We start from the raw sequence: 25,665 nt of genomic DNA on the forward strand, positions 1-25,665 counted from the left end.
GCTGCCTGAATGGTCACCCAAAACTCTCTGTAATGTTGGAGCATCATTTTCAGCCTTCTGGTCCAATATAGCTGACAGACATATTTGTGAGACAGGAACTATTGAGGACTTGCTTACCCTGTCTTGGCAGAGTTTGGCTATCGACTCTGCCTGGTTTTTCTAAGAGATTACAGTTAAGAGTAAGTATGCAAAATCATCTAAGGAGAATTTAGGCTTTTGAGCCCTGTTTTAGACATGTTAAGATTTGGGGACTCTTATAGATGCGAGATTCCTCCAGATGTAACAATGTAATGTACTTTACATTATGAGATTGTTACAAGCCTTTGAAGATCTGAAGTGGAACAGCATTGTTTACAGTGACATGCCTTAGTGTCCAGCTGCCCAGGAGGAGACCTGGGATGGCTAGTCCTTATTGTTAACTCAGAGAGACTTCGATGACCTCTGGAAATGTCTGGGAAAGTATTCACAGGAAGGTTTAACCCATGAGGGAAGATCCACTCTGAATGTAGGCAAGATTATAAAAAAAAAAAAAAAAAAAAAGGGAAAAGGCAAAAGCAACCTGAACACCAGCACTCAGGACTCTGTTTTTTCCCTTTGGGCCCAATGTGACAAGCTCCCCTTTGACCCAGCCACCATGCTTTGTATGCCAGGATGGACTGCATCTCCTCACACAGTGAATTAAAACAACCCTTTTCTTCCTTAGGTTGCTCTGGTCAGATGCTTTGTCACAGTGATGAGAACAGTAACTAATAAACTTGCCAATTTTCACTGGGTTAATCAGTATGGTTTTTTACTCTTGTGAATGGCAGGACTGTCATGGACTTGAATCAGGAACATCCTTTCTCAAAGCCTGGGAAGGGAACTTGGGAATACAGTGCTGCCTATGCATACTCTTTGTGGTTGGCCCCACAAGAATGCTGGAAGACATGAGAACACAGCTCGTTTCTTACCTGGTGTTGTTTTTCAGCTTGTAGTAGTAGTGCAAACAGTCACTGCAGTGGTCTGGTCCTGGCCCGTCACATCCTACCTCACTGCATTCAGGATCACAGGGACCTGTCAAGAAGTTGGAGAAAGAAAATGATCCTAGTAAGTCAATTTTATCTTGAAGTTGAAAGAGAATAAAATGTTTTTAGCCGCTTGCTACCATGCAGTGTTAATTTCTTTGAGATAGTCAATGTAGCTATAAGCCCAAGACTGAACTCTTGATTGAAGGCAAGACTTGAATTGCTGAAGAGTCAAGGATGTAAATTACAGGCATGGCCTGGTTTCAGAACACATAAGTAGCCTTGGGCCATGGAAGTGACAATAAACATTTAAGATTCAAATGAACAGTGCTACTATAGCAAATAAGGGAAAAAATGACTGTAGTTACTATACATAGCAATAAATATATGGCATTTACTGATAAATGAGAAGTTATATTGTCGACAAAAAGAAATAAAACTTTATTAGTCAACACCTAGAGCACTGTCTTGTCTAAGATCATTAAAGCCACCGACTGCCTCTGAAACACTACGGGCATCATAAACTACCATTGTGGCATACAGCACAAACTTATCAGCCTACACACAGTCTTGGATCACAAAGCAGGCCATTCAGGCACAGGTAGATTTAACTCTGTCCTATCCAAAGGTCAGTGGGAAGCTCAATGAAAGAAATTACATATAAATTCAAAACTGCAAACTAGATTAAAGAAGCCCACACTTGGGATGAAGTTTCCACGCCCTCTTTTCTTTTGTATATGAGAAACAACTCATACTAAGCAGAAACCAGCACAGACGGGCAGGCTGGGCCGTGTGACTGATGCAGAGTGTTCAGGCAGCATGGGGAAGTCAGGGAAGCTGCTGCTTCTTTCTTCCTGATCTCCAACTGTTAAGATACTTGGACTCATAATTCTTAAGCCTCTTCCCACCAGAAGTACTTGTGATTTTAAATACCAATAAATGATTTCCTGAAATATGGAAAACGTAGGTGAAGGGAATTAAGAAGTGCTTGAATTCTACTTGCTTTCACCAAAAGGATTTACTGCCAAACCCCTCAAGGTCTCTTTTAGTCATTATAGACCTAGGGTCTATAATTATTGAATCACACAAACATAAACTGCTAGAACTCTGGTAGAAGGACATGGAAAAAGATGCAGTCGTTACTGATGAGAACCTGATTTGCAGAGTTACAATGGCTTGCCCAGAATCACATGGCCTATAAAGCTGGGATCAAGAACCATCCAGAGGCCTGGTCCAGATCTGTTTAGAGGAAGTAAGTCATGTATCTGAAATGTCCTCATGGTCTGAATGGAATAAGTGATTTTTAAAATGCTGACGCCTTGAAGGCATTTCTGATTAATTGCAAGAGCCATTTGACAACACTGTTTATTTCCCTTTCCCCAAGAGCCTTAAATTGATTTCCAAATTAAATTTCACAGCTAGTGCAATTTGGGACAGTTCAACCATCTACCACTGTACACCAGGGGTGACTGTGTTGTGTGAGTTAAGGCAGCTGTGCGTATCACAGCCTTTGAGAGTAAATGAAACAGTTACTTGTGCCTCCAGTCAGATTGGGCTCTGGGAAAGGTTTTACACACACACACACACACACACACACACACACACACACACACACACAATTTAAAATAGACTTAAAATTTCACTAGATGATATTTAACAAATTTAAAAAACCCTACAAATATGTATTTGTGATATGTGCCAAAGGCATCTGTATGGCAGGTTCACACTCTATGCTCTTTCTTTTACAGTCTTAAGTTGTCCCAGATGCAGTCTGGCATTGTGAATTTCAGGATAATGGTGACATAAAATTGTCTTTGTTCTCTTACAAGTGCCAACATCAATGTTTTAGAAATGTAATAAAAAAAAAAAGAGACAAGAATGTGTTATTATGTTCAGAATTTTAACATAACCAGACTTGAATTTGAAATTGTCAAAATTGTGATACAAAAAAGAGTAATAGCTTATTTACTGTTGTGTTCCATTTATGATTTCTGGATACACTTTCTCCTGTCATAGAAGATAAAATGGTTTCTAGTTATAATATAAACAGTAACATGACAAGCTCAAAGTAAAACAAGATGAGACAAAATCTGACACAATCTAGTTCTGGTTAGCTCATTTGGTCTTAATTATCCAAGCATGCTATTGACTCCAGTATACTACCTAATTACAATAAAAGAGTCTACTGAACATTTAAGATATTCTGATCAAATGATTAAACAAATTTATCTCAGTATCAAGAGAAGAATTCATGAACTATAGGAACAAAATACTTCTTGTTTAATAAATACATTACATTTCTATTTATAAACACTTCTCCATTAGGCAAAGCTTTGGCAAATAATGTTATATATCATATTTCTGAAGGGCAGGACATCCCTAGAATTGGTTGCCAATCCAAGAAGAGAGGTTTCTAAAAATTGACTTTATAACTTATAAATTACAGAGAAGAGTGGATAACATGCTCAGATAGAAGATAAAGTACAGTGAAGCAACCAACTTCCAAAATACTAGTGTGTATAATGGAGCAACATGGGACATTTTCCATGACCAGGGCAACAAGACCCAAGATAACTAAGTAACATAATAAGAAGAAAGCTACAGCAAGCCAAACAGTTTCAGTAAAACGGGGCACATTCTGCTTTATATGAAATGACCGAGACAAAAAAACAAGTCTTCCCACAAAACTGTGTAAATTCCAATTAAGTTCAAGTGAGAAACTAAAATGCAATGTTAGTCATTCAAAAGCTCATAAGAAGAACAGGAGGACAAAGATATCTATAAAACTGGAAGTAGATGTTTGACAAATATTAAAATAGATGGCAAGGGTTGAAAGTACAGTATACGGTCAGTGTGCCAGGCTCCCAGCCCTGGGGATGAGAGGAGAAAGGGGAGGAAAAGTTAGTCATTTTGTTTTATTTTTGTCAACTTGACATAAGTAAAGCCATCTAGCAGAGGGAACCTCAGCGGAGGAGCTGCCTACATAGAGGACATGGAAGAAGGAAGCTTGCTCTTTGCCTGCTTGCTCTTGCTCTCTTCGGCAAGTCCGTTCTTTCACTGGCATCAAAGCCTAGTTCTTTGGGATTCCATCATACATTGAAGACCAGTGGAGACTCCTGCCTCACAGACTCAACTAAAAGTCCTGGGTTCCTGGCCCTTTATTCATAGACAGTCATTATTGGACTAGTTGGACCACAGCCTGTGAGTCATTCTAGTAAATCCCTCACCTCCCTTTCTCCTTACTTCCTCCTTCTCTTTCTATATGCATATATATTATTTCCATCAGATACGTGTGTATATATGTATTTTCATTCTATAAGTTCTATTCCTTTAGAGAACCCTCACAAATAGACATGCAAAGACAGAAAACCTGTTTCTTCAAACCTGTTTAAAACAGTGTATAATTCTAAGCAATTTGTATCTCAAATTACAGATAAAATACACCACCCTATAGCCACAGAATGGGCTATCTGTGTAGACAACACATACAGCTATTTAAATATATGTACACACAAATATTTGGGGGAGGAAGACTATATTCCAGACTATGGGTAGGTGCTGAATATAATGAGTATTATACCACATCTTTGAAGAATATTACATTACACTACACCAATTACACCATGATACTCTATGTGTCAGGAACAAGACCGAGCTCTCTTAGGTTATGTCCAACCCACCTGCATAATCTTCAGCACCATAGTCATCTGTGGGGTCTTCCACTCGGCTGTAGCGAAAGCGTTCCACTTTGGGAAACTCGTTGGTTGGGGAGTATGGCTGTACAGAGGTGCCATAGAGTACCAAGGACCATTCTTTCAATTTACCTTGAGAAATAGTAACAGACAGAGAGCATGAGCAGATAATTGCTCTTAGCTACTTAGCTTCTTTTAGGCAGTCCTTCTCAACAAGAAAAAGTAACAGTGGAAGTGGGAAGGCTGATATGAATTGTACCGATGCAAGGTGAGATGTACACATTCCCACTGTCTGCTGCGGTAAGTTTTTCCCAGTTAACACGCCACACATTTACTGAGTGTCCACAGTAGGAAGACTGGGAAATAAGTATATGTAAGACCGCTGGATCAAGGGATGAATTACAAATTATCACTACTTAAGAATATTCTAGCTGTCTGCATTAGGCTTTGTTATCCTAGGTACCAATGTCTTACCCGAGCTTCTCAGGTATTTTTGATATTGTCTGTTGTAAGAAACAACAATTCTTTGTGCCACCTAATTCCAGAATCAATATCCAATATTTGTATGCATACAATTCTAAAAATAGTGCTAGATATACTTAGCTATTTAAATGTAAATGAACTAAAGTTAACTAAAAATATTCAGGTCCTCATCATGGTACTGAGTCATCAATCCATGGCCACAGATAATAAACTACATCACTGCAGAACATTCTTCTAGACAGCGTGGGCAGTAGGTAACCCCTCACTCATGCTCTTGTAAGTTACCCTAATAAACTCTGCGGTTCATCAAGCTAGACCTGGGTGGAACTGTTTCTTTGCTCTATTTTATGTGCATCATCGCGGATTAAATGGATCATTCTTCGCCTTACTAACCTGGGAAAAATAATCTGAATGTATTTTATTAATGTAATCTTTAAGTCAAATAATCTTTTTAAAATTAAAAAATCTTGCTTTATTAATTAATTAACTGTGAATATATGTGGGCATGCGTGGAGGTGAAAGGACACCTTGTGGGAGACAATTCTTTCCTTTCTTTTTTTTTTTTTTTTTTAATTTTTTTTCAATTCAATTCTTTCCTTTCATCCTGGGTGTTCTGGGGGTTGAACTCAGGCAGTCAGTCTTGGTAGCAATCGCCAGGACCTACTGAGCTATCTTGCCGGCTCCATGTCCAATGCTTTCCAGCTGAGCCACCATAAGTCTGATGGTTCTGCGATGTCCTCAGTGTTTTGGATCTATGTGTTGAGCTAGTATAGTTGGTTTGTATGTACTTTGCTCTTGGCTACCTTTTCACCAGCTGAAGGCAAGCCTGAGCGGCATGCTTGAGTAGTGGTGGGAGGAGAATGGCCACAGCACCTGGGTGATTTATTTGATGACCTTGAGGAGAAATCTTCCTTTCCACAGGATATCTACTAGAATGGCACATACAGCACAAGGATGCCAGGTCATCTCATTTCTCAATCAACTGCGAACCTTTGGATCTAAGAATTTACCTCATGAGCTGTTTCAGAGTGTTGACTCAACAGTGATTATCCCTTGTCTGTGGACTACTGTAAGGATATCCCAACAAGACTGTAGTCTGCAGGTCTCCCTCTCTCCCTCCCTCTCCACTCTTTTCTCTGAGACAGGGACTCATTCCACAGACCAGGCTAGTCTCGATCTTGCTGTGATCCTGCTACTGTGGCCCCTGAGTACTGGGATTACAAGTATGTGACACACTCAGCTAAGGACTTAATATGCATTTACTGTTTAAACAGAGGGAAAAATACACAGATCTAAACTCCGTGTGGCACCAGGAACCTCTAGATTTTGGTATGATTCTACCATCCAATTTGGCTAGAGAAATTCTACAATTCCAACAAAAAGTTCATCAGCTAGAGAAATTCCTCACCAATCACAAACAGAGAAACCTGCCATGGGACTTTGTGTGACAGAAACAAGGACTTGATTATAGACAAACACACTTACAAATGGAAAAGCCCCTCATCAAAGATGTGACTAACCTTAAGATGAGAGAATGGGAGGAAGGATGTGCCAAGACCATATGCAGTGAGATATGAAAAGAATATAACTAAATGACTGAGATTGACTATGGTTAACTTAAATGTTTAAAGAGCAGTTTTCACTCAACATCTGTGATGAATTGGTTCCAACGTCTCCAAATATGAAAATCCCAGGTGCTCAAGTCCCTCATAGAAAATTGGCACAGCATTTGCATAGATATCACAGATATCTACATGTATACTTCAAATCATCTTCGGGTTACCCATAACTATCAAATAAAATATAAATAATTATCGTACTATATTGCATAGGGAATTAAGAGCGAGTGCATGAGCAATGAATGCAATCTTTCCCCAAATTTTATTGATATAGGTTTGGCTGAATCCGTGGGTAGGGAACAACTGGAGCATACAGAAATGGAGGGTCAGCTATGTAAGGAGATGCCAAATGAAGCTGAGCTACTGCAGAGCCTTTAACACAGATGCCATAGGAGGCTCTGGGAAGACTCTCAACTCCCTGAGGGCAGAAGGGCTTCTATTCTCCACTCTGACTTTTGCTTGCAGCGACCGCCTACACTGAGACTGGGCTGAGAGCCCGTCAGGTGATGATGAAGAACAGAGGCTGTTCTGTTCAGTTTAAAACTGTCTCAGATTCTCTACAGACAACACACCCACTCTCTGTACCATACTTCTCTTAGCACTGCCACATGGCCCACACTAGTTTGTACAGAATCTCTTGACACTTAGGGACCTGTGGTGACACATATTGATGTGGAAGCACAACCCATTCACCATGCAATTGTCACTTTTAAATTTCCTGTATCCCAGGAGGAAGAAAGGAAGAGAGGGGCCTTAGGATCCCAGTAGATTAGGAACTGGGTAAATAAATCCATTTTCTTTATGAAGTAACAGTGTCAGATTGTTGTTATAACAAAACCAATCAGAGTAGGTCAACTGTGGAACATTCTTTGACTCAAATATACTTCACCATTTTCTTCTCCAGCACAAACAGGTTATTTTGAAATGATTTCTCACCTGGAGTCTTGAAGTTCCTCAGCTGAGATGGAGTGTCATAAACTTCAAGGACCCAGTCACCAGCAGCCCGTTCTCCCCAGCAATGAATGGTCATGAATTCCCAGTTCTTAAATCCTTCCATGGAATGGTCAAATAGCCTGAAAAATCACAAGATTTTTTTTTTTTGGTGTGTCTATTAATTAAAATGTGCTGAGAGTAGAGTCAAAAGCATGACCAGCAGTCCCTGTACCTCTCAGCATCCATGGTCATACGTAACTTGTCTTGATCTTGTTTCTCACCAATGGCCAGACCCACAAAAGCACTGCTGTTCCACAACAAAGTAGCAGGCCTAGGGCTATGTAGCCATGTAGCAAACTGGAAGGGCTAGCTATCCATTTAGGGAACAGGAAAACAGGCTAAGACGCTGTCCACAAGACTTCTAGTAAAGTGCTAAGTGTGCACAACAATCACAGTCTCTTATCCCAGGGGTAGGAATGCAAAACTGGCACCCAAGCTCTGGAAAATAGCTTTAGAGTTCCAGTAAAGTTCAAGGAACACTTTAAATCCCAACAGTCATACTTATCCAACTGAACTGAAAACATAGGCTCACACAAAGAACTCCACACGAATGTTCCTAAATGTCAGTTGTGTAAGCCTGGAAAAGGGCTGGATCCAGCTTAGGTCCCTAGCACTATGTTCCTTGAACTCCATTTCCAGGGGATCTGATTTCTTTATTTGGCCTCTTGAGACACATATGTGCATGTGGTGCATGTAAACTCATATATGCAGGCACACACATATGCAGATATTAAAATTTTCTTTAAAAATGTACATTTCAATGACTACCAACTGGCAGACTTATTGATTTATCATGGCCTGTGCAAGTGTCTGTGCATACTGTGTGAGTATGCATGCCTGTGAATGCATGTAGAAGTTGGTGCTAGCTTTCATCAGTCTATGCCTGTTCCCTTTGAGGCAGGGTACCCTCCTGAGTTTGGACTAGAATTTTTCTCAGGTAGGCTGAAAGCCAGAAAGCCTAGTGGTCATCCTGCTTCTACCTACCTTGGAGCTGGGGTTATAGGCATTGCTGGGATACTTGGCATGCTATGTGGGTGCTGGAATCTTAATTCTAGTTCTTATAATTGGAGAACAAGTGCTTTGAACTCCTGAGCCTCATAAACTGGTAAATATGCAAAGTATGACATGCTCATATGAATTTTCCAAATATCATTTGACACAAAGAAGCCAGACACAAAGACTATGTGCCGTATGACTCAAGCCATGTAGTCCTAGAAGGGGCAAGAACTATAAGAAACAGTCATCAGGTACTTGGGAGGAGAGAATGCAGGAAGCAGGGAGGATGCTTGGGAGTGAGAGATCTTGAAAGCAGTGGTGTGCAGTCATGCAACAATAGAGATTTGTCAAAACTCACAGAATTATTCTCAGAAAAGTTAAGATCCTTTAACTTACAATCTTTAACTTAGAAATACTTAGAAGGCCAAGACAGGTGGTTCTCTGTGAGTTCAAGGCCAGTCTTTCTATATAGTAGCTCCAGGAGTCCCAGTGAGACCTTGTCTCAAAACACACACACACACACACACACACACACACATACATACACACACACACACACACACACACACACAGAGGGAGAGAGAGAGAGAGAGAGAGAGAGAGAGAGAGAGAGAGAGAGAGAGAGAGAGAGAGAGAGAGAGAGAGAGAGAGAGAGAGAGAGAGAGAGATGGAACTGCCCTCAAAGAGCAAAGTTTTCTACTTATTAATTTTGTTTGGTTCAGGGTTGCATCTGGAATCCCAGCTGGGATCCTGCTTTTCTGGTGCTTCCAATGTTTATAAGTTAATTCCCTTATATGAAACTTTTTTCTATTTGAATAGAGTGATGTTTCCTGTGGTGTTATGTGGAGAATACAAAATATGTAGAGAAATAAATGTAACGGAATCTTTGTCAAGAATAAAGAGAAGTTAAAAGCTGATGTATGATCGAGCACATTAAATATAGACATGTCATTTATACAGGCAGATAACAAAGATGTAACTACCCAGACAAATACCCAAAAAACGATGAAGATTTTTGTTAAGATGGAATGCATGGTGGAAATTGAAAAATGAAGTACAGACTGATTTTTCAAAATTATGTACTCTTAGAAGAATACACTGAGAATCACAGAGTCAAAAGGGAGGGGACATCTCTAGCACTGTCTCAGTTTACAGGCCATTTGCTGCCATTTGGCGGTCACATGGCTATTTAGAACACAGTCAATACTCCTTGCTTATATTTTGTTTGCCAAGGAAGTCAGTGGCTCTGCTGATCTTCTCTGTAGTAGACATGTACTTCCAGGAAACCAAAAAGAATTGCTCCCATCTCCTTAGAGACCAAAACACCTGATTTAGAATAATAAAAATTGTCCCTGTGCTTGGAATACCCTCCGAAATGGTAGCCGTTTGCAAAGCTGTTTCAGTGCTCAGTGGCATGCATTTGGATTGTGTGGGTAGGTAAGTGGCTGACTTAGCTATATTGCTGAGAAAGGTAACAGGCAGTAAAATCATCACCATGTGTTCCTTTGCTTTCACAAGGAAGAAAAGGGAAATCAAGCAGCGCTCTTCAACTGTCTCATGGTCAATAATTAACTTCAGAATGCCTGAAGGAAACAAAAGTCAGTAGAGACCCTTCCTAGGGGATAGCTTAGTTTTTGGGAGCATGCAAATATGCTTTGTTATCTTCTCTAGTGCACTGAGTGGCTGGTAGTTATTCTTAGACTAACCTGCATGTGAGGCTATCTTTGTCCCCTCAGAGCATCTTTAAGTTACCTCTGAGTTTAAGTCTTTGAGCAGAGAGCTGGGTAGCACCTTACCAGGGCCTGCATCAAAACCTGAGCTTGATTTCTTTGCCATTATCTTCTAAACAGGAGCTCTACCTCACAGTAATAGAATATGAATGGTACAGCTAATGGTTTTCCCACAATCCACTGAACAAGAGGGCTCATTTCACAAGACATCACCAAGAGTGTCTTGGGTCATTATGTGACTGCCTTACACTCTTAAAAGTGGGATGGTTGTAAGTCATGGAAAGGCACCAGCTTGGAGGCAGGGTCCAGGAGTTGTCTCAGATGCTACCAAAGGGAGTATGTTGAGAGGGGAAATCAGTTAGAACGGCCCCTTCCCTAACTTGAACTCTCATCTGTTGAGCTTACTGTGCCATTTGAGGGCCCCACAGTGGTAAGTCACTGTGGAATACCCATCCAAAAGCAAATGTGAAAGTAGTTCTCCAACATTTTAGCCAGGACATTTGGCTCGTGGCCTCACATCCCCCTTTTTTTTTTTTTTTTTTTTTTGGTTTTTGGAGACAGGGTTTCTCTGTGTAGCCTTGGCTGTCCTGGACTAGCTTTGTAGACCAGGCTGGCCTCGAACTCACAGACATCCGCCTGCCTCTGCCTCCCGAGTGCTGGGATTAAAGGTGTGCGCCACCACGCCCAGCTTCTGGCTTGCAGGTATACATCAACACTTCTAAAGGAGATTTGAGGCCACTGGCTTGTCTCTAAAACCTCAGTCAACTTTTAATTGCTCAGGGATCAGTTCCTGGCCGGCTGGATTGGCAGGCCCTGTGTTCCTTCCCTGGGGTCCTTTCTTGTCCACCTTTGAAATCAGTCCTTTGATGCCAATCACTTTAAGATCCCATTTCGAGGAAAGAATTAATGCTAGGTAGAGATACAAGTGATATCAAACTCAGATAGCTGCATCAAAACTGAGATCTGCATTTGCGCTGGCTATGCACATATTGTTAGCTTCTTTCCTGGCCTCTTCCCTCTTCAGAAAGTCAGGGTGTTCATTAATGTCTTGTGAATCTAAAAGTTGAGGGATGTAAATGCAGTGAGACACAAGCTGACATTCTGAAGAGTTGATGGGGACAGAGACAGACAAGGATAGCTGTGTCAGCTAACTGGGCGTCTGTATTTCTTGTCTAACCTGAGCCTTCATGACTAGTAGTAGTTAAAATGGGGACATGTGGTTCCATATTCTGATTTTGATTCAATATTTTAATATTTTTTTTGTCTTTTAGCATTGTAATTAAAACTGCATTTCTTCCTTTTTTTTTTTTTTTTTTTTTTTAAGCAGGAAAAGTTAATGCAGTTTGCAAATTAGCTCAGTATTGCAGGGAATATATTTGTCCATAAAATAAACCAGGCATGAAATCAAGGCTCTCTATGAAAGAGATTCTAAATCAAGGGCTTTCCTTGAACCAACTGAGAAGTCTAATGCCTGCTTTGCATACCTGTGCTGCACCAGCAGCAGAGACAGATGACACACCAACATTATTAGTGTGGGTAACATGCTAATAAAATAGAGCCAGCGCGCTAAAAGCCAGAGTAGATTGTCACCACGTGCAGATCCACTTCTGTTGCAGAGAAGTCAGTCTTGTCACGGTTGACTTCCTAATTGTGGGCTCAGTGAAATGATAGGTGCAACTGGCACAAATTACACCCACTTATTAAGATGGTGCCCCAGCCCTACGCTCCTGCGTGGTTTTCAAACTAATTACTTTGGATGAAGCCTGCTAGAGGAGCCTGCCATTATGTGTAGCACATCAGGAAATAACTCATATAATTAGCATAAGATTTTCCCCCCTCCTTTCTCTTAAGAGTCTAGTCAATATATCACAGCTACAACATGCTTCCAAGAAGGTGTGGCAGATAAATAACAAGGCATTTTATAAGCACTGGCAACCATGGGCTGTAATTATTTCTAAGACTGTAAATGGTTTTAATTTCAGAATCACCGTCTACTATTCATGCTAGCCCTGCATCAGCCTGTGTTCTGGGGAGGATTTCTCTTCTCTTTTATTTTGCAGGTGTTTCATCACAGTTTAGAGTGGAACTCACTGATGCTCCAAGCCCTCACTGAGATAAGTTATAATAGACTGTTTATGATATTGGGTATTTAAAATGTACTATTTGGTTTATTCTTTCTCTTACTTCAAGTACTTAAATGTTTTGGGGGCTGGAGAGCTCTTTTGGTGGGTTAAGAACATTTAACCTCTGCTCTCCCAGAGGACCTGAGTTAGGTGCCAGCACCCATATTGGGCAGCTTACAGCCACTTGTAACTCTAGCTCCCGGGAATCCAAAACCTCTGGCTTTTATAGGCACCTATACTCCTATGCACATGTGCTCACATGCATGCACTTAAAACTAATTAAAATATTTCCAGTTTCATGTATTTGCCTGCAAATTTCAGGATTTCATTATTTTTAATAGTAGAGTGGTATTCCATAGTGTAAACGTACCACAGTTTCTTTATCCATTCTTTGACTGAGGGACATCTAGGTTGACTCCAGGTTCTGGCTATTACAAATGCCATCCTGAATGAGTTAACCCAGACCCAGAAAGAGGCACATGGCATATATTCACTTATAATTGGACACTAGATTAACAGAGATATCCCATGAAAGTCTTTACTTAGCCAGAGATTGGGATGGATACTGGGACTTCCTATTGGGACTCTAGGTGAGAGAGGTAAGGAAGAATGGGGAAATAGAAGGATCCTGAGGGTCCTAGAAACCTACAAGAAGACCATTAAGGCTGGCAGATCTGGACCCATGCAGGTCAGCTCAAACTACTGTACCAACCAAGAACAATGCATGTAGTAAACCTAGACCCCCTATCCAGATCTAGCCAACAGACAGCACATTCTACACAATTGTGTGGAGAGCAGGGACTGACTTGGACATGAACTCTGGCACCCTCTATTAGATCACTTCACCTTGGTGAGGAGACTTGATGACACTCAGAGGAAGAGTAAGCAGGCTACCAGGAAGAGACCTGATAGACTGTGATCTTATAGTAGGGGACAAGGTCCCCTTCTGTCACAGACCTAGGGGAGGGGAGTAGGGTGAAAGAGGGAGGGAGAGGGAATGGGAAGATACAAGTGAGGGGATAACAAATAAGATGTAATCTGAATAAATTACAATAAATAAAAATACTTTTCTCTGGAAAAAATAATTAAAATAATTAAAAAAAAAAAAAAGAAATGTTTTGGTATTAGTACCAGAGAGGCTTAGAATATTTAAAAAAATTTTTATCCCTTAAATGTTATGTTTCAACAAGCATGTGAGCGAGTCTTTCATTAGCCCCCAAACACATCCCCTTTGTGGGTATGTGGAATGCTTCATCTTGCGAAAGATTGGCTTCATTATGGTGTATATTGCTTTTATGCAAGAGTCTGTTCTGCGTTATAAATGCCTTTATAAATTACATACACAGGATCAGGGACAATATCACATACAAGATATTTTGTAACACAAAACCAAGAGAATCTGGGTGATCTTTTAAATTGGAGTTGAGGTGTGGTCTGTGGGTAGACAGCTCTAATCACAGCTAGCTTATTAGAAATGGGGCTTCTTAGACTGTACCCCAGAACTGAGGAAAGGGGCCTGTGAGCAGGGCTCAGGCATCTGTGTTTGATAAAGCACCTGGCTGAGTCTTTCGAGACGCACTGTGTAAGCAGAGTACTGCTTGCTAAGTGCTTACAAGGGTTTACTGTGTATTATCTTACTCAACAGTCACTGAGTTTGTGAGGTAGCTGAAATATTACACCTGTTTCATAAAGAAACTTACTTTGCTAGATTCAAACACAGATGTCAGTGAAGTCAAGAGAAAACCAGCTCTGTATAAATCTAAATGCTGGTTCTGAGTGACAGCAGCAGGATCATTGCAGAAGTAGTGTTTTTACTGTAAGCCACAGATGCATTTATATTCCATGATGTCTACCAATGCCAACAGTTTCCAATTGAACGTTTGGGGGGGGTGCCCTGACAAAAGTGATTAAAGGATAATTACTACATTTTATACACAATTATTGGGCTTTGCAGACTGCAAAAGTGTAACTTCTTTCTACTTGGGACTATAATTAGAAGCAGAAATACCTTTCCATAATCAAATTTAGGAAGGGAGGCAGTTTCAGCTTTCATTCTGAGGCCAAACACTGGAGCCGAGAGCCAACACAATTAAGCCAAGTCTAAAGCGAAGTGATACGGGGGGTGGGGGAGGTTTGGGGAGAAGCTGTTCTTAATTCTAACAAGGGTATTTGATGGAAGAATTTGGTGAGACAAGCTTTTGTTTGGACACTTCGTACACGGTATTTGAAAGTGCTCTCATTTAAGAGTTTTCAAAGGGCTCCAGACATACCAGCTTTTCCCCTCTGACCCGTCTTGACCTCCATATTCCCCCTGGAGTAAGCCATGTGCTCTGAATTCAGTTTGGCTTTTGGTAAGGCAGGGGATATTGGCCAAGAGGCCGGGAGGGCTGGGGGAGAAGGAAGAGGATAACCAGAAACGGCCATTTGTCTACCCCAGGACAGTTCTGGTGACCCGTAGCTCCAACCCACTAAATCACCACAGTGGCTTGCCAGAGAAGGAAGCCTGCTTGCTGCGCTAATGCAGCACAAAGCTTGAACTGGCCTTGAGTTCTGAATGCTGGCAAGTGTCTTCCAGCACTTAGCACCTGCAGCCTCTTGGGCAGACTACTCTCCTCCTAACAGCTGTTCCCCACGAGAGCTGCCCGTCAGTGGTGCAGGGAGCCACCGAGGGGCTCCAGATGGCCCACACAGAAGTAACTGCCATGTACGGTAGTTTGTAGAAACCAAGACTGTCCAGGAACTACAGTGGCCAATGGATAAACAACTGTGAAGAAATTCCTTAGTGAAATGTCAAGGAAAATGAGGTCTTGGAAGAAGTATTATAGGACAACGACCTGGAGAGAGCCTGGGGTCTAAGCTGATGCTAGAACTTTTCCTTCTGTGGTGGGCTGTGAGTTTAGGTGGACCCACTGCGTCAAAGCTTTGGGGGCAGCTGAGCATGGAGGTGCAAGCCTGTAACCTGGGCAGTCTGGATGCAGAGGCAGGTGGATGTGTGAGTTCAAGGCTTGCCTGGTCAATCTAGTGACTTACAGGCTAGCCTGAGCTACATAGTGAGTCCCTGTCTCAAAAACCAAAACAAAAAACAAAAAAAAATTTCCACAGTGGCAGCCAAGCTGATAAGCATGCAGGCAGGACGAGGCCAGACAAGATGAGAAAGCTGCCACCAGCTAATTGCCTAGCTAGATAAACTGCTTTAAAAAGATTCATTCCTACTTTTGGACTGTGATCTTTATGTAAAATGATCTTCCTTAGAAATTTCTACTTTGATTCTCCGGTTTTTAATTAAGAAAATTGTTTGAGACAGGTTGTTTTTGCTTTGTAGCCCAGGCTGGCTTTGAACTCACAATCCTCTGTTCTCAGCCTTGCTAGAGCTGGTGTTATAGGCAGCAATCACCATACTCAGCTAAGAAGCTTCACTCTTCAGAACACAGGCTGAAGGTCTGGTGTGGCAAGCAGTCACTGCTCTTAGAAATAATTTCTGGCACAGAGATGCCTTCTAAATCCCGCCACATGCACCTCTACCTCGAGGCAAAGAGTTGCCTTGGAGACCAACCTAAAGGGCATCAGGGGCACAGCCAGGCTTTTCTTCACTCCTCTCCACCCACTTCTTTGTGTCTTGTGTCCTGTCCTGTCCCCAGCCCTCAGCTCTTTGCTTTCTAAGCTGGGAATGAATGAGCTTTGAATTAGGGCCACACTGACAGGTCACAAGGTCTCCCTGGCACGAAGCCAGAAACTAAGAAATAAGAAACTAAGGCACCAGCCAAGGAGAATATAGGCATTAAACTTCGACCCCCTACCAAGACCTAGCCGACAATCATGATATTCTCCACGGTTGAGTGGAGAGTGAGATCTGACTCTCACACGAACTCTGGTGCCCATTTTCTGACCACGTCCCCTGGATGGGGAGGCCTGGCGGCACTCAGAGGAAGGATAGCAAGTTACCAAGAAGAGACTCGATATTCCAAGAGCATATATAGGAGAGGAGGCCTCCCTCAATCACAGGCATAGGGGAGGGGAGAAGGGGGGAAGTGGGAGGGAGGGAAGAATGGGAGGAAACAGGGGAAGGGCTAACAATCGAGATGTAATATGAATAAAATAATAAAAATGGAAAAAAAAAAAAAGAAATAATGAGGAATTGCTTCCCTATACTAAATGACGCCTTCGACTGTGTCAGAGGAAAAGACTGCCAGAAGAAACCACCTTTCTTTCGCTGCTTAGGTAGGAGGGCTACTCCCAGTGTCAAGTGCAAGAAAGGCAGAGGTGCTCTGTGTGGCTTTGGGACCAGGTGCAGCTACATAGCTATTTCACATTTAAAGGGCCTGCCACTCAGAAAAATGTTTGTGGGGTGGAGGGGGGAAGCCGGAGATGATTGTGTCTCATCATAACTTTAGTGCCTCCAGCTCTCGCCAGTCTTGCTACTGTTTTCTGGCACACACATCTTCAGACTTCGAAGGAGATACAGGGAGCAATCCCTTAAGATGCTGCAGGTCAAGACACTGCTGCAAACCGGGGAGAGGTGGAGGTAAGCCTGAGTGCAGGTCAAGGATGCAAGCTCTGGGGTATTTATTCACGCACTCAGCAGTTTCAATGGCAAAGCAGATGTGGACTGTGGAGGCACACATGTGTGCCCTGAAGCTAGTGACCCTGGAGGCCACCAGATGCCCATCAGCTGGAAGGCTACTTCGCTGAAGTCATTTATTTTTATTTTTATTTATTTATTTATTTATTGATTGATTGATTGATTTTTGCTGAAGTCATTTTTGCGGGATGTCAATAATATAGATGGTAAAGTGCAGTTAAAAACCCAGTATAGGGGACTGAGTTTTCCCAGCAAGCAGCAACAGCAGAGAGGCCAGCTTTCTGCAAGGCAGGGATGGACTCAGGACACAGGAAGGCATGCATATGTGAAGCCTGTCTTCACAGTGTTTCGCCAGGACACTCATTCAAGTTAAACTCTGATGAACAAAGAAAAGAGAGGAAGAAAAAACAAAATGCAAGCAAGAAAGGCCTGCCCTGGCTTTCGTAACACCAGCTGTTGAGAGCTCCATTAATCACACATTGCTTGTTGGGATGAAGTAGGTAGGCAGGGCAATGAGCCGAGGACCTCTGTTTACAGCAGGGGGAAGGTGTGGAGAGGGTTCCTCAGGGACTGATGCAGTGGTACCCTCACATCCCTTCCCCCTGCATACTTGCTCTGGCAAAGCTGTAGTTCATTGTAAATAGTATTAAGACCCCGGGGGATCCCCCTCCCCTGGCACCCAGGGGTTCTCTATGCCCAGAAGGAAGAGGCTGGTTTCATGAGAACACAGGAAGTCCAAACACACAGACAGAATTAACTTGAAGATGAGTCTATGTCCCCACTCACTCTCATCTACCGATGCTCCCACTGTCTCTTTCCCCTTAGTGCTCTGACATTCCTTTTCAGAATAAAGAACAATGGCCTTCAACCTTTCTGCATTACCTTTTTAATACCCAACTATAGAATGCTACCCTGCCACGTCTATGGATACTAGCCAGCCTCCACCCTACTTAGATGCTAAGAAAGTATGATATCTAAAGTCCATGTCCTTGGCCCCAAAGATAGGAATAAAGATCAGTTATTTCTATCTACCTTGAGGAATATCATATATTGCTGTGGTCCCCACCATGGTAGGCAGAGACCTTCACTGTACCTGTTGGCCAAAAGCTGGGACCTGGTTCCTGAGGGTGAGGTCAGGTAGATGGCCAGGTCTCCCCTCCGCGGGTGTGTGATGGTAATACGCACAACTACATGCTCCAGGTAATTGACGTGATGGTTGGGATTATCCGAGCAGCCGGAGGCTTTGTAGATGGAGCGCACAGCACTGTTTGGGCGAATGGTCCTGGCAGGAGAGAGAGTAATGGTTTGAACAAAAGATGTGGCAGAAATCAGGTGAGTGGGCCTGGGGGCCGGATCCTGGCTGTTAAGGGACAGCTGTGTGCCAGACACTCAAATGACTGGGTCATTTAAAGGGAAGAATGCAGGTGAGAGGACATGGAGAGGCAAGGGACTTTTATCTGTGATAAGTGCTGGGGGCATAAATACTGATGAACTCTCTGCTCCCCTTTATTTTTGCTTTCTCACTCTGTGCCATGAAAGAGAAAAATGAGGAAAACCTAAAAACCAAACCAAACCAAATTCCAACATTATTCCATTTTCATGCTTACTAACACACTTCCTCCAGGACTATAAGGCCGCATGTTCATCACACACCATAAATATAGTTCACAAAGTTTTCAGGGCAGAGAGGTTTCTGAGAAGAAAGCCAAGAACTCTAGAAAGGCCCCAGAGATGCGTGGTGTTCTTAGGATCCAGCACCTGGGAGCGGCCTCACATGCTTCTGGGTAAACGCAGCAAATACAACCCCTGAGCATGCGCTGCTAACACTGAAGAGCAGGCCTCACGACTCTCAGGGATGTGCAATCTCATTGCTATCTGCTTTACCACACTCTTTGGAGAACTACGTAGTATGTGGTTAAGTTGGAGGAATATAAAGATCAGGAGAACTCTTGCTTCATCAAGCAAGGACACGACAAGCAGGGAATGTAGGACAGCCCACTAGTCCAGGGCTGCCCTCGGAAGGAATGCTTGTCGCTGAAGGATCACTGGGTAGGACATTCTATCTCTACTTTATAACTAGAAAGAAGCAACAGATGCCTCCAGCTTCCATGCTTTACAGCAGTTGCCTGGCCTTGTTTTGGGGATTGACTGTCAGGCTGTTGGTAGGCTGAGCAAGCATTACTTGATTTGCCGGTCCGTGCTTTCAACGCACACATGCTGCTGAGGAACAGTTGTCCACTTCTCTGCCTCCATCACCATGGCTTCTGCATCCATCAGTCCAAATCCATAGAGATGGCTCACTGTGAAGGCAAGACAGATCAGCTTTACTGTGGCTCAGTGAACCTTTGCTGCCCACACTGACTCATGGTGCCATTCAACAGAGATGGCAGACATAGCCTGGGGGATCCTGACTATCTTCCCAACAAGACTTGAAAAGTCAAAGAATCAAAAAAAGAAAACAAGATCACTGGGAGCATCCACTGATTACACAATACTGTAGCAATGTCACAGTCATTTATGAATTGTTTCCACATGCTAGATACTAGTCTACATTTTATATTTACTGCTTCCAGAAATCTGAAGATGCTAGTGTGAACATTGTCATCACTCATGGATGAAGAAACAAGGCACAGGGAGACACTTGTCCAAAGTGACCAGTGAGTCAGTGGTTGAGCTGGTTTCTGACCCATACTATTTGGATCCAAGACCCAACTGTTAGCCATTTGTATTAAAATGATGACATCATTGAATTACAAGATAAAATTACTAATGACTTTAAAGAAAAATGATAATGTACACAATTTCTCAATGTAAGTAGAACTACTCATATACAGGAAATATCAATTTTTGACATATCTAGTAATTAGGTTATATACCCGAAAGGCATAAATAATTATCTTTCTTTTAGCCTATAAAAGATTCATTAAATTATATGCATAAAATATTTGGAGGCTTGTAGACTTTTATACTGGCTTCTTGTCTTCAAATCCATTAGTTTTCAATTAGAATATGAGCTGATCTAGAGATGAATTTGATGTAACTGTCTCCGAAATGTCAGTTAACTGCAGAATTATTTTACTGATGGTGCAGCAAATTCTACATGTTCAGTGCCCTTTAAAAATACTTTGAAATGCCTGTTGACTACATAAAATCTTGATTTTTGTATGAAACTACACTCCTATCTGTATAGTAAACATGAAGTTAGACTTCTGAGTTATCCTATATCATTTAAAAAAAAATCATTGTACTAACTATTTTATGCAGAAATTCCCATAGTAGCCCACGTCTATGGGTTGCTTAACATCCATAACACTTTAGGAGACCATGCTGTGCAGATTTGAAAGTATGCCCCTCATTGAGCCTTGCTTCCATGGAAGCCCCTCTGTTCCAGTGTGGTGAAAGCCACCCTGACTTTTCCTATATCAAGCCCTTGGCCTAACTTTCCTCATTCCTCCTTTGCACAGAACAAAGCCCCAGGAACTCTCAGAGCTCCTGAACATCTAGCCGGTCCATCTACTTCTTGAATTCTTGGATCAATAAAAAGTCAAGAGAGTAACCAAAATCCAAACAGGGTTGTCCAGCAGTCTTCTTTGTAGTCCTATAACTTGTGAACCCGCTTGCCCTTCTGCTCACCCCTCAGTCCACTCTCCACTCCATGATCCCTCTATCTACTCCACTTCCCCCCATCTTTCGGTCCATCCTCCATTTTTCGGAGTTCTTGTGTGACAGGCACTGCACAGGGCAAAGGGCTTTAAAAGTGTATCACTGACTTAACTGATGATTAACTCATCGGCTGTTATGTGTCCCTGGACTCCAGCTTCATTGCAAGATGCTTAATGGAGGATGTGGTCTGATGTTTCTTTACAGGTTTCATGAGAACTTTGGAAATTAGAACACATAAAAAAGAAAATCTGTGTCAGAACTCAGCGATAGTTAGATTCATGTTGTTTGACATCAATCATATACTACTTAGTAAACAGGATGAATGACAAAAAGAAAGAAAAAAGAAAAGGACATTTCTGCTCCTAGGTATGGCATAGGAGAAAGTTTACTGTAGATAAAACAGAGAGAATAGCCAGAGGCAGAGGCATCTGGACTCTTCCAGATGGACATGACCGTGAGCCATGTGAGGTGAGGGCGGGCAAACAGTTGCCAACCAAGAGGGACAGCATGGGCCAAGAGAATAGACAAAAAGACCAGATAACCAAATGGCTGCATTATATAGGGAAGGGCAGGTGGAGGAAGAGCAGTCCAGCTCTAACACCTGGGTGGAAGAGGTTAGGGGTCGGGGTATGCCAGCCTGGAGCGAGTGCCCTGTAATAGGCAGTGACTGAGAGATGCAGGGAGAACCTAGCAGGGGCCAGATCCACTTTGATATGTTAGTTAAATAGTCACCTCATCCATTTGTGCTGGGTTTGAGACCTAACGCAAAATAAAATATTTATCCACAACTTTCTTGTTTTAGGATATTATGATGGATTGTGCCATGGCTCATTGAATAGTATAAAAGATCCCAGGTGAGAAAACCTACACATTATTTTGTTATCAGGTGCTGAGCCTGACCAGCCATACCAAATATATAAATACAAATTCTACTTTGGCATAGCAAGAAAACATGTAGGATTATAAATTTTTATTAAAATATTCTTCTTTAGTAAATATCTTAAGTATACCAAGGAAAGAATACAAACAAATGAAGTCATTAGCAACCACAACCAAACTGGCAATTCCTGTGAACAATTCTGATACTTTGTTTCAGTTTCATAATATTATATAAAGTCATTATAAAGAGAAAGAGGACCTTTGAATATAAGAGAAATACCAGATGGGAATGCAAGTGCAAGATAAGGGCAGGGATGGTGAGAATGGGTGGTAAACAACTAAGTGGAGATTTTAATTCTAGTATTGTGGCCCATAGTCAAGGACTCCAGGTGATACTAACCTATGGTGTATTTTGTGGGTGCAGGGGGGCAGGCCCTCCCAACATAAAGATGATAAGGAGATAGAAAAATTTGTTACCCTGATTTCCTTCATACTCACTATATGCATGTACTAAAGTACTACACTCATCCCATAAATATGGACAACTATTACTACATTCTTACCAACAAGATTTTCCTTGGAAAGAACTCAAGAGAAGGTGAGGCCTAAGGAAATGAAGTGATGGAGATCTTTTGTGACTTCTGCCCCCTTATTTAACCACTGCCTATAGATCTGATATCCTTTTATTACACATATGCTAAGGTATTTTCTTCGCCTGGGGAAGCTGAATTTTTATTAATAGTGATATGCTAAGTCTTCTACCTCTGTCGAGTATCTGCCATACCTCTGGTTTTAAAGCATCCCAATTTATATTTTAATAAGTAATAAGCACTTACACAGTAATAAGACTGGAGGTTTGATTGGTAGAGGGTCGGAAGGGGAGGAGCAAGGCTCTGGAAGGTCACTTGAGCCCTTCTGGCTACATTTACTCTGCTCTTCTGCATGCCCCGACCTCATATCTGTCCAGCTAACACCCATTTGAGGATAAATGGCCAACAAGGGGCATCGACTATTACCAACACTCCAAGCCTGTTAGGCAGCCTCTTGAGGTAAGTAGAAAAGTTATAAATTAGAGTTAAGTAGAAGGCTATACATACATTTGTTTTTGCTTCAATTCCATTCCTACCCTCTATGTGCGTGGTCTGTTCATGAAACACTCAAAATAGATGGTAAAGAAAAAGGCTGAGGAGACATAGCTCAACAGAAAAACAAAACATTAGACTAGTGTCAATAAACGTGGAAACTGGAATAGACCAATGAAAGTCATTGAGTCGGTAATGGAGATTTTTAGTATTTTGAAATACTCAGAATTGTAAATCTAAGAAAGTGATACACAACTGAAGAAAAAGATGATGTTAATTCTTTTATCTATTAATTTTTCTTGTTGGCAATATGTCAACTCCATGTAGCCTGACAGGCCATTATCTGTTTTGTTGGTAAATACGGACGAGGAAATAATTAGACAGTGAATGTACTGGACAGATAAGCTGTTCGAAAATGTGATGTCAGGCCAAAAGGTGGCGGCACACGCCTTTCATCCCAGCACTTGGAGGCAGAGGCAGGCGGCTCTCTTAGTGTGAGGGCAGCCTGGTCCACAGGGTTCCAGGACAGCAAAAGCTACAAAGAGAATCTGTCTCAAAAAAAAAAAAAAACCCAATAAAACACACAAATAAAAAAAATGTAGTGTCAATAGGGGAAATAACACTGAGAAGCTTGGAAACAATAATGATTTTTTAAATATAATGTAAAAATTGCACATTCAAAATCACCTGAAGTAGAAAATAAATGCTGAAAAAAAAAAAGAACAGCAACCTGAGTTGTGTTCTTACTTGCCTGTCCATCTCCATTGAGGAGTCATGGAGCCCAGGATGGCTTTCTCCAGGCTGCAGGGTGTCCGGTTTATGTAAATACTCAGGGGGTGAACAAATAGCACAGGCAGAGCTGTTGCCTCACCAGTGTCAGGCACATTTGTTAGAAGACTATCATGAGAAGGAGGAATTGTGTTTCTTCAATAACTTTTGAAATTTACTTAAGAGTCAAGGTAGACAGTTTACACACTTACCATGGTGGCAAGTGCCTTGTGCAAACAGCTGCCTGTGGCAGGGCCATTCCACTGTTAAAGGAAACTTACTTATCATGTATCTCATGCCAAACTCTGAACAAAATTTAAGCCTGAGAATAATTTCACAAGATCAAGTAGAACTCATTTTGCGCAGGAAACAAAATTTTGTAAGCGGGCTATTATTAACATGGATATAGCTAGGGATCCCAACCAGAAACTTCCATTTCAATAAGTAGGGCTAACAAATGTCCATTTCCAACACAACAATAGTTAACACTCAAAAGCAATTATTATAAAGACATCGAGGGAACAGGGCATGTGTATAAAACTCCTTAAAGATCCTGGAACAAAGCTGCCTGAGTGTATTTCAGAAAATAAATTCATTTTTTTTTTAGTAGTGTGAGGAAGGGCCAGATCCTCCCTAGTATGTGTGGGACGTGAGGGCTGAATAACTCGCATCACTTGCATGTGTCCTGTTGGACTGCGTGCCCATTTATCCCTTTGTATGCATAAGGCAGAGGTGGAGAATTCATAAAACGACCTCTCACAAGCAGCTCAGCTTGCCAAAAACATGACCGTCTAGCTCTGGAAGCACAGTGAGTTTTACTTCAGAGTTATCCAAAGGCTTACTGGCTTGAAACAGTGAGACAGACCAGGGAAGTCAGGAAGATTGAGCCTACTCTCAGGCAGGTGCATTTCCATGTTCTGATGAGAGCAGAGGTGCTGAGAGAAGCTAATCGCCATGTGTGCAAGTGAGTGATCATGGGATTAAAAAACAGGTGCTGCTAATTTAGGCAATGGCTCTCCCTAGCAGCCTTCAAAACCACAGTTTAAAGAAAGCTAGGAAGTTCAGCAGGGAGGAAGAGTAAATGAAGTTTCTGAACACAAGAGGCACAATATTTTTTAGAAAAAGTATTTTTTTTGTTTGTAAGTTTTTGAGCTTTTTGAAGTGATTGAGAGCTTTTCTGCTACCAGCTGTCAGATGTGCAAAAATGCTCTGTGGTAACCAGGGCACAAAACACAGCAAGTATCTAACATACAGAGATGCCGATAGGAGCCTGGGAGAAATTTAATAATTTGCCTGTGACAGAGGGATAGTGCAAATAGAGTGAGTGGCATCTATCCGTGGGTGTCATTGAAATCTAACAGGAAGGTGCAGTGAGGCCTGAGAGGACTCACTCCAGCCCAGGGCTCCAAAGGGACTAAATGTCCGGGTTGGCTCAGGAGTATCTTGACTATATCTTTTCTTTCTTTCTTCTTCTTCTTCTTCTTCTTCTTCTTCTTCTTCTTCTTCTTCTTCTTCTTCTTCTTCTTCTTCTTCTTCTTCTTCTTCTTCTTCTTCTTCTCTTTCTTCTCTTCTTCTTCTTCTTCTTCTTCTTTCTTCTTCTTCTTCTTCTTCTTCTTCTCTTCTCTTTCTTCTTGTCTCTTCTTCTTCTTCTTCTTCTTCTTCTTCTTCTCCTTCTCCTCTTCCTCCTCCACCTCCTCCTCCTCCTTCTTTTCTTCATCGTCGTCGTGGTCATCGTGGTCGCCATGATCATCATCATCATCACCATCATCATCATCACCATCATCATCATCATCATTTGAGGCAGGGTTTCTCTGTGTGGCCCTGGCTGTTCTGGAACTTGCTCTGTAGATCATAATGGCCTTGAACTTTTTTCTGCTTCCTAAGTGCTGGGATTCAAGACATACATCACCATTTCTGGCTTCTATCTTGACTTTAAAATAAAAAGTTCAGTGTCCTGGGAAGTACATCAGTTTTGGACAGACTAGGAACTGCTGTTGAGGAGGGGAGCTCCCATCTCTCACCATCCATCACTTAGCATCCTGAACCAAAATTAA

The 25,665-nt window shown here is 41.9% G+C and overlaps 1 protein-coding gene across 2 annotated transcripts in view; it reads right to left on the minus strand.

The window, feature by feature from the left end:
* Pcsk5 (proprotein convertase subtilisin/kexin type 5) overlaps window positions 1-25,665 on the minus strand; it is a 426,655-nt gene that overhangs the window by 149,680 nt on the left and 251,310 nt on the right. For both annotated transcript variants that reach the window (XM_051146218.1, XM_051146217.1), the window contains exons 11-15: window positions 19,402-19,519; window positions 18,313-18,501; window positions 7,735-7,871; window positions 4,685-4,828; window positions 951-1,053 (exon numbers count right to left, since the gene is read on the minus strand). In XM_051146218.1, the coding sequence (XP_051002175.1) occupies window positions 951-1,053; window positions 4,685-4,828; window positions 7,735-7,871; window positions 18,313-18,501; window positions 19,402-19,519 (691 nt within the window). The remainder of the gene's footprint in view (window positions 1-950; window positions 1,054-4,684; window positions 4,829-7,734; window positions 7,872-18,312; window positions 18,502-19,401; window positions 19,520-25,665) is intronic.

The sequence above is a fragment of the Acomys russatus genome, chromosome 5 (assembly GCF_903995435.1).
Source record: "Acomys russatus chromosome 5, mAcoRus1.1, whole genome shotgun sequence".
NCBI classification, from domain to species: domain Eukaryota; kingdom Metazoa; phylum Chordata; class Mammalia; order Rodentia; family Muridae; genus Acomys; species Acomys russatus.